Consider the following 9,385-nt stretch of genomic DNA (forward strand, 5'->3'; position numbering starts at 1 on the left):
AAAAACAACAACTGGCACTTCGGCATCTTGTTAATAGGTTAGTGCCGGAAAATGTAAAATAATGTTGTAAAGTATGTGTAAAACACTCAAGTATTGTAATAAAAGTAGCATGGAACATAAGAAATTATAGATACGTTTGAGACGTATCAACCATTTACATACGATACCGATTCCCTTTGTCTCGCGATATTTTACTTGTCCGAGGTTTGATCCTCGGTATCACGATACCTTGTTCAACCTCGTCTCCAACAAGTACTCTTTACTCGTACCATGGTATGTCATCTCTTATGAACCATTCATATGCTTGCAAGCTAATCAGACGACATTCCACCGAGAGGGCCCAGAGTATATCTATCCGTCATCGGGATGGACAAATCCCACTTTTGATCCATATGCCTCAACTCATACTTTCTGAATACTTAATCCCACCTTTATAACCACCCATTTACGCAGTGGCGTTTGATGTAATCAAAGTACCCTTCCGGTATAAGTGATTTACATGATCTCATGGTCGAAGGACTAGGTAACTATGTATCGAAAGCTTATAGCAAACTGAACTTAATGACGTGATCTTATGCTACGCTTATTTGGGTGTATGTCCATTATATCATTCACTTAATGACATAACCTTTTTATTAATAACATCCAATGTTCATGATCATGAAACCTTGATCATCTATTAATCAACAAGCTAGTTATACAAGAGGCTTACTAGGGACTCCTTGTTGTTTACATAACACACATGTATCAATGTTTCGGTTAATACAATTATAGCATGGTATGTAAACATTTATCATAAACACAAAGATTATAATAACCATTTTATTATTGCCTCTTGGGCATATCTCCAACATTCATATCATAAATTCGAGCAGCATCATAGATCAGCACATATTGTGAAGAAATTTCATGTATTTCACTGCACTCATGCGATTTTTTGATTCAAGGGATAGGAAAGCAAATCGGGTCAGATATTGGATCCAAATCGAGTTGCTCACCTTTGAAATCTGCCACGCCGGTTCGAAATCCTCCGTCTTCGCGTCGGCTCCAGCCTGCTCTTGCCTTCTCCCACCCTTCCCTGGCTCTGCCTCGTCCGTCCCCGCCCCGCCTGCTCCCGCTCGATCCCGCCTCTGCGTGCGTGGGAGACGGTGGCGGCGCCGGCGTGGGTGCGAGTGGTGGTGGCGGCGCCGGCGCGGGTGGAGGTGGCGGCGACCATGCGGGGTGGAGGTGGCACGGTGGAGAGAAGGGTGAGAATACGGTTGGAGGGTTAGACACGCAGCTGGATGTGATTTTTTTTCCATTGCTCTCGGTTCCACCTCGTTCGGCCTTCCGCATCTGGGCCGAATATTCCCATTCGGGGAACGAGCTCATTCCATCCTATCTAGCAACCGAACGCGAGAACGGCTCCCAGGAATGAAACCGTTCCATTTTGTTCCATCTAGTTCCACAACCGAACAGACCCTTATACCACGACCATCAGTGAAAAGGGGGACCCATCAGTCCAAGTCCTACAAGTGTAGAAATGCCGAAAACCTAAGCATTAGCCACAATGGCATTGATACACACTTACAAGTAAGTAAACACGATTTATCCAACAATTTAGGGCCTGTTTGATTTCCAGCCACACTTTGCCAAGCCAAAGTTTGGCAATTTGACATGTCTTTGGTTCTTGCCACACTTCACTATCCATATAGCCCACTTGTCATAGAGTGAATTTTTTGTCAATTTTTGCCATACTAGCCACACTTTTGAGGCTTCCGCACTTGCCAAAGTTAGACTTGGCAAAGTGTGGCTGGGAACCAAACAGACCCTTATAAATATACCTATTGACTGTAGGCCTATAACATCCACATTTCACTCGATCAACTGCTGTGACTCATCGACCCTGCACTAGGGCATAGGAGCACCTTCAAGAGCTTGGAGGGGCGTCGATAACCTAGCCACCAGGTACATCCTTGTTATGATGTGATTATTTATGTGGCATTAATTTTTATAGTCATTTGTACTCTTTTTACATAATTTTTATTACTCCTTTTCTCTCGGTTCATAAGTCACGCACGTATCTCTAGATAGTAAATTCGTTTTTGTGTTGTGCAATTTTATTATATATTGGTTAAATTGGTGATATAAAAATACACGCAAGCACCAATACGAACGGAGTAATAATTAAGAAAAATAAAAACCAAAAAAAATCCCTAACCGGCCGTCATGAAGCAGTCTCCCGTATTGTCCCGCGAGGCCTCAGTCCTCTAGGCTGGCTCCAAGGCGGCCGGGCCGGCGCAGCGATGCCATCGGTAGGGGGCAGGGGCCAGCGAGCGGCGGGAGCACCGGAGGCCGGGCAGGCGGCAGGGGCCCCGAACCCGGCGACCGGCGGTGGCATTGGGCTGCAACGTGCAGACCCCAGCGATATGGAGTCCCCAAATCATCTCAGGGTAGGGTTCTAAAATCATCCTCGCTGGTTTCTTTTCCAAACTCTGAACTAGCAAATCAGAAATTGCTCTTCCAGGTTCCAATTAGACTACTTATTGATTGATCTAGTTTGCAGTTGTACTGAATTTGTGGTGAGAAACTGAGAACACCGTCAAAGAGATGAAGATGAGCAGTGGTGATTTGAAGTAATTGTGGGAGAGAGCTTGAAAGAAAAAGAAGACTGGTTCCACCTCCACACCAGAAAAATAATGTGTTGAAGTTGAATCTGGACCTCAAAATCAAAGCAATTCTTCTTCTGGTGAGCTCCACCTCCACACCAGAATAGTGCATTGGATTTTATTTATTTTCACTTTGATTACCCATTGCGAATATTATTTGCCCGCCATTGACACGCAGCCGACCTGGATCACAACAAAAACATTATGCATACCTTTGAGAAGAGAACCCCGCCAAGGTTGCACACATCGTGTCGTGGTCTAGCAAGCAACTCCGACTTCTCCGCAAATAGCCACAGATGATGGCATTGCACTGCACCGAGATGATGCCTTTTCTGGTAATTATTGACTTGAATTTATTAATCTGCTGTTTAAGTAAACAAAATATGTCATCTGAGAACCTGAAATTAAAACTTGAAAAGTGAAAACTACATGGAATTTCCCATAGTAATCATCTCAACTGCTATTTTGTATGTACCATGCACTACATATATCCAAAGGGGTGCAAATCATACACTAGGGCTCAAAATTGTTTTCTTTGGTATAGTTAGTGTATGTCTCGTGTATGACACCCAGAGACAACACAGCTAAAAATGAGAAACACTTTCGGTTCAATAAATTTGGGCGTTACGTTTCTCCAGATTTAGATGGACCCAATTAAATCAACAAATGTTCCATACAGTCAATTTATCATGTGGAGCCAAGAAAAGTTATCTCCTGGCCACTGATTACAAATTTCCAACTTTTGTTTTGTAACTAAAGAAAAAAATATCTCAGCTATATATACACCATGAGTAGTTCCACTCAGTGGCATTGAACCAGCAAAGCCAGCCAGGTTGAGGAGAGACTGAAGGCAGCACCTACTTCCCTCTCCTCATAAACCTAGCCCTGCACCCAGTTCTTGGACCTGATTATACTGTACTTCTCTCCTTTCGAACTTAATTCTTCCTGTTCCAGTTACTGTCATTCGACTATGCCGCAGCCTCGTAGGAAGCTGTCTGACACGTTCAAGTGCCCGAGCCACAATTGCCGCAGCTCCGGGAACGCAATCTCCAGCCACGGCTTCCGCGGCCCGCTGAAATGCAGAACAGCGGAAAACTGCATCAGGTCAGGGTCCGGCATGCGCCAGCCGAGGCCCGGCAGGTGCCAAAACGGCTCTATGGCATGAACCCGGCCATTGAACGCTATCAGCGCCGGCGGCAGCGATGCCATCTTCCACAGCCTGAACTCTGACTCCCGGTTCTGGAACCATGACAACACAAGAAATTAACAGTTGTTGTCGCTTGACAGTACTATGAAGTCTGTGGTTCGAAGTTCAGAGGAAGATTTAAGGACTTGCCTTTTGTAGCCATAGCTGATACGTTTCTGTAACGTTTGTTCTTCGCCAAACATCAAGGTCGATGATGTTGGCACCCCAAGACCACGCGCAGTGCAAACCGTCGAGGCCCAGCGACGACAGTGCAGGGTCAGAAAAGTTGAGGTGTTCACCGAGAGCGCTTTCGATGCAGATCCCACCGTCTGCAGCGGGACGGTGCGCGCCAACCGCGCCCATGATGTTCCCGTCCAGGTCCTGCTCCCATAGCCCGGCCAAATCCTTGTGCACCACGACATCGTCGTCGAGTAGTATAATCCTCCGGAGCTCTGGGAAGAACTGCACAAACAACCGCATCAGGTGAATAAATCAACTGTGGCCAAGTCCGAGTAAATACTGCATGGATTTCTCCTCTAAGATTTACCTCCGGGAGATGGATCTTCAGATAGTTCAGTGGTGAAAACGTGCTTGGCTTTGATGCTTCGAGCCTTCTGACCTCCCTCTCTGTCTCTCCATCGTACAGCTTGTGGTAACATAGCGAGCTCTTCTGGACCTCGTCAATCGTCCTCATGACAGAGGCAATGGCGTCACCATCGCGCCAGTCAAACTGGTGGAGGCCCTTGACCTCGACGACCGCCGGAGAAACCGGGTGCAGCGCGAACCATGAGTGCATGGGGACGTAGCTCTTCTTGTCGGTGACGACGTGGAACACCAGCCTCGAGGGGTCGGCCGAGCTGCTGACAGCTGAGGCCACGGCGACGGCAGCTGCGAGGATGTTGTCGGTCACGAGGGCGACGTGGAGGCGCGAGGTGTCGGTCAGGCGAGGGGCGTGCTGCGGCAGCGGCACAGGGGAGCGGGCCTCGGCGTTCACCGAGAACTCCTCGGCCAGCCGCAGGGCGAGGCAGTGTATGCTCTTGGGGATGCCGAGCGAGGCCAGTTGGCGGTTGAACAGAGCCTGGATTCTTGATGACTTAACCTTCCGGTCCATCTTCAGCAGCTGGTTCAAATCATTGCCAAAGTTAGATCAACGAGTATATACACTTCAACTGGTGGATCAATTATGCTTCATTCAGGCTAGTGTATGAATGTTTCTCTTACGGAGCTGGAAGATGATTGTAGATGGCTTTTGACAAAGGATCGTAAATTTACTGTCAAATCCATGTGTAATATGCTTAAGACACAGCAAGTTCATTGTTCCTATAAGGAATTCTGAAAAATTATAATTCCTTTGCCTGTTAAGCTTTCTCTTTGGCTAACTTTTAAGGGTAGTATTCTCACAAAGGATAACTTTAGTACATAGAGGCTGGAAAGGGGATGAAAGATATCTCGTTTGTTCCGAGAAAGAAACATTTAACATATGTTTTCCCTATTGTGGCATTGCAAGATATATATGGAGCGTTATCTGTGGTGCTTTAGATTGTAAGACACATCCTAGGAAAGTAGATGAACTTTATGATTGGGTTTTTTTATCTTTTAAAGGAAATGGGGTAAGGCAGGTTACATCTTCTGGGATTGCTGCAGATTTGTGGGGTATATGACGTATTAGAAACAAAGTTTGCTTTGAGAACGTATATCCTGTTGATCCTAATAGTTTTGTGTTGGACACCTCTCAGTTATTTCTATCTTGGGCTGTTATGCAGAGGAATAGGTGCGAAGACTCCAATGTTACGAACAACTACTGGCCGGTGGTGGCAACTGATTTCTACCACGGGAGTAGAGGCTGGGCTCCAATGACTAGAAGAATAGAGTGAGAAAAATTCAGAAAAGTGAAACCTGTTGCTGTGGATCGACCAAGCTCTGGAAATGTTATAAAAACTGATATCTAGCTGTTGTTAGTTAGTGGTTCTTAGACTTCATGGTTAACCTGGAACTCTAGTTTCTGTTGGTGGTATGTTTGTGTATTCTGGAGGTTGCTTTTAGACTCTGGGATAGTTGATAGGAGAATCGTTCCTGGTGTGGGCGCATGTGCGCCTGAGAAGCTTCGAACTTCTGGAGAATTTATGTTTGTTTCGCTGTTTATCAGCTTCTTAATTGAAGTTGGGAGCTTTGCTCCTTAAGTGGCAAAAAAAAAAATCGTTCCTCATTCATCTTTGCAGTCCATTGTTATGAAATTTCAGACAATTCAGAAAGATGCGTGCAGCAGCAGGTAGGGACCAATCCAACAAAAAGCATTTCGATGTCTGAACATTTCAGGTGAACAGACATATCAGAACCGTAATAACCGGTTTTGCGCGTTTGAAAAATCGAAGGATGTCCATGACCATGCAAAAGCACACCATAGCCCCGTAATTTCTGTCAATTATGTCAGGTGCACAGACATATCAGAACCGTAATAACCGGTTTGCGCGTTTGAAAAATCGAAGGATGTCCATGACCATGCAAAAGCACACCATCGATCCGTAATTTTGACAGAGAGCGCAGAACAGGGACCATGATGATGGGGTCTTTCGGCGCAGAAAAGCACTTGCTGAACTTAAGGTGCTAGTAACATGCAGGCATGATAATGCAAGATTGCTAAAGTTGAACCAAGAACGTAGAGGTAGAGAGAAGGTGTGATGCACTTATGCGTACCATGGCCATTATCTTGACCACGACGACTTCCATGTCAGGCCGATCATAGGTGGCCAGGATGGTGTCCATCTCCGCCATGAGGCCGTTCAAGGAGTCCGGCGCCGCTTCCACCACCACCGGGTCTAGCAGGCTGGCTTCCCTGTGACTTTTCCTCCACTGCTTCATGAACTCCTGATCATTTTATTCGTTAGATTAGCAGTCGTTATTTCCTGAAGCAGTGAGGAACGCAAAATAAGCAAATAAACATCATCGCCTTGATATATACTCTCTCGGTTTCAAATCAATCCACTCGACTTTGTCTAGATATGTATATACAGTCTAAAACTTGTCTAGTCTCTTAAATTTTTTTTTTTGTCTAGATGCATGTGTTGTGTATGTGGATAAAATTAAGTCAATTAGTTTTGAAGGGAAGGAATGTAATTGCAAAAACAACATTTTATTAAGATCGAATGTAAGTAAGACCGTAACGAGCATCCTTGTGGGTGTTTTAGACACGAAAACATGGATTGTACGCTCACGGACCACAAGGTCCCAACCAGTTGGAAAATCCAAGTAGCTCCAAACGCAAAAGGTCTCGTGGATGAGCATTTTTCCACCCTGGATTGCAGGCCACCATCGCGTCATGCATGGAGAGAATCCTAGCGAGCAAGTCGCCTCACAAGAGTGTTTGTTTCACGAGAAGAAAGAAATGACGAGGGTTTTTGTATCCGTAGCGGCTGGCAGCGCAATACCCCAAATTAAGGCACCAACTGGTTGGGCCCGCTAGGCCGGAATAATGCAGGCAGGCTCGTACGAATCTAGTACCACTATGCATAATTCGTCCTCCTCGTCAAATTAGGCAGTTTTTCAGGTATGATTTGACTAGAAAGAGTCAGCCAAGCCATGACCATTTTATGCAGCGGCTCAACTTTTGACAAACAAATCATCATCATTCAGCAGTGCTTTTTTTTTTGTAGCTAAGATAAGAAGACTGTTTGATTTCGGTTGGACTTGGTCGAGGATGACTCGGTTGGTCATAAACCGGTTAAACAAACAGCCTAACTAGCTTGACGAGCGGCGGCGGTGTCGGCTTTGGCATTTGGCCACGTATAATTTCTAACTGTTGTGGTAGGTCTCAGCTACCTCAAAAAATAGTTGCAACCACAATGCAAAGTAAATAGTTAGCTGTAATCTTTTATTGCGAGAAAAATGCAACTCGTTACAGTTGCATTTGCTTTTATACTACAGTTGCACACCGGATTTTTAAACTCATGTTATCGCTTAACGAATAAAAAAACAAATCTTTTCCCATTTATTTTGAAAGACACGGGACACCGGAGAACATGCAGCATTGAATACTGCTTGTAGCTAGCCCAACTGCAGCTGGTGCGTCAACCGCCAAGGTGCGGCAGTCCAAAGTACAGTGCCCGGATCAGGCCGAGCCAGCGGGACGGGCACGGCCACGTGGTACCGATGGGGCGGAGCGACGTGGTGCCGACCTGGACTCGCGCCTGACACAGCAACATTCCCATTCCCGTGAAGGGCGGTTTACTGGCAGTGGCAGCGAGCAGACGGAAGCGCGTGAGAATCTCCGTGCCGATCCACCCGCCATTTTTTGCCCGCAGAGGTAAAAGATGCCAAAACTATCGAACAGAAAGCCCGGCGTAAGTCTGACGCGCGCGGCCTAGTAAGTTTTTCCTACTAACACGTTTTGAAGCTCGCGCGCGACACGATCGGCACGGCTACACGGGCCTAACGCACTAGGAGCTAGCCAGTTTGGCCGAACTCACCTCCGTCGGGTCGTCGTCGCCGCCGCCGTAGAGCCAGTCCCCGAGCCCCGCCCTCCAGCCCAGACACCCTGAAGCATCATGGCATGAAGATTAAACACGGAAATGGACTTAAAGAAACGGCGAGCTTGGTTAGCTACCGGCGGCTGAGGGGCAGAGGGAGGCGCCGGTCTCGACGGCGAGGAGCGCGGCGCGGAAGAGCAGCAGGCCGGCCAGGATCCCCGTCACCACGGCCGAACGGCACCCGCGCCGCGCCGCCTGCATCTGCTGCGGCGCCTTATTCGGCTTGGTCAGGCCGCCGTCGTCGGCCACCGCCGCGGCGGCGGTGATGTAGAGCCTCATTGCCTATAGAAGCCTTCGCGCGAGGCCGCCGACGCGCCGCTGCTCATGAGCGAACGAAAGCTACACAAGCTCAGGGTCGGAGAGCGTGGAGTGTGTAGCGGGAACGCGGGGCGGGGGAGGGAAAGGCGCGTGGCGCGGAGGAGAGTTATAGGCATCAGCGGGACGAGAGCTAGAGGGAGCGGGAGGTGGCGAGGAGAGGCGCGCGCGTATGTGCAAAGGAGCAGCGCAGCGCGGGAGGGGCGTGGCGTGGCGAATGGAATGGGAAGGGGGAGATGGGATCTGTGTGCAGGGCTGGGACAGCGACCTCGACTGTGAGGGGCACCGACGGAGGATGACGGCGACTGGCCCGGTGTGTGTCTCTGTGTGTGCCTGTGTGGCTCATCTAACCGGTGCTGCATTGCATTTGCATTGCATGCCCATGGCATGGTTAGATTGAGCTCTCGCATTTACGTGCTCTGTCTGGTCGAGCGTATGCATACCGTACCAGCTGCGGTCTGCGGACGACAGCGATACCTCTCCATCTGACCGCCCGGCGACCATGTACTGTACGTCAAGGCTGAATCCGCTCCTCGTGGCTGGCCCGAGTCTGAAACGTTGAACGCTGCGTCACGGACGGAGAATCGCAGTTACTGTGCCACTAGTACTTTCGTAGGGAATAAACCGATCTGGTGTGGTTGCATTGCCTATGAAGCTATGAGTAGGTGTGAGTAGGGGTGTAAACGGATAAGATCCATTGGATATTGCTCTGT

General features: G+C 48.0%; 1 protein-coding gene across 1 annotated transcript; it reads right to left on the reverse strand.

Moving 5' to 3' along the window:
* Window positions 1-3,425: 3,425 nt before the first annotated feature.
* On the reverse strand, window positions 3,426-8,636 carry LOC124668249 (probable galacturonosyltransferase 14). The gene is made up of 6 exons (XM_047205423.1): window positions 8,435-8,636; window positions 8,298-8,365; window positions 6,529-6,699; window positions 4,382-4,954; window positions 3,985-4,296; window positions 3,426-3,887 (listed from the first exon to the last, which is right to left on the reverse strand). Exons 1-6 carry the CDS (start codon window positions 8,634-8,636, stop codon window positions 3,609-3,611), a joined length of 1,605 nt encoding a protein of 534 aa, XP_047061379.1. The 3' UTR covers window positions 3,426-3,608.
* Window positions 8,637-9,385: the final 749 nt, after the last annotated feature.

Source organism: Lolium rigidum, chromosome 6 (assembly GCF_022539505.1).
Source record: "Lolium rigidum isolate FL_2022 chromosome 6, APGP_CSIRO_Lrig_0.1, whole genome shotgun sequence".
In the NCBI taxonomy this organism is placed as follows: domain Eukaryota; kingdom Viridiplantae; phylum Streptophyta; class Magnoliopsida; order Poales; family Poaceae; genus Lolium; species Lolium rigidum.

What these genes read in the sequence shown, in the direction of transcription:
- LOC124668249 (XM_047205423.1), bottom strand. Translation starts at nt 8,636, where the DNA reads ATGAGGCTCTACATCACCGCCGCCGCGGCGGTGGCCGACGACGGCGGC. An exon ending in GCGACGACGACCCGACGGAG is followed by an intron (nt 6,700 to 8,297) that starts GTGAGTTCGGCC and finishes TAAAATGATCAG; the next exon opens with GAGTTCATGAAGCAGTGGAG. An exon ending in ATCAGCTATGGCTACAAAAG is followed by an intron (nt 3,888 to 3,984) that starts GCAAGTCCTTAA and finishes TCATGGTTCCAG; the next exon opens with AACCGGGAGTCAGAGTTCAG.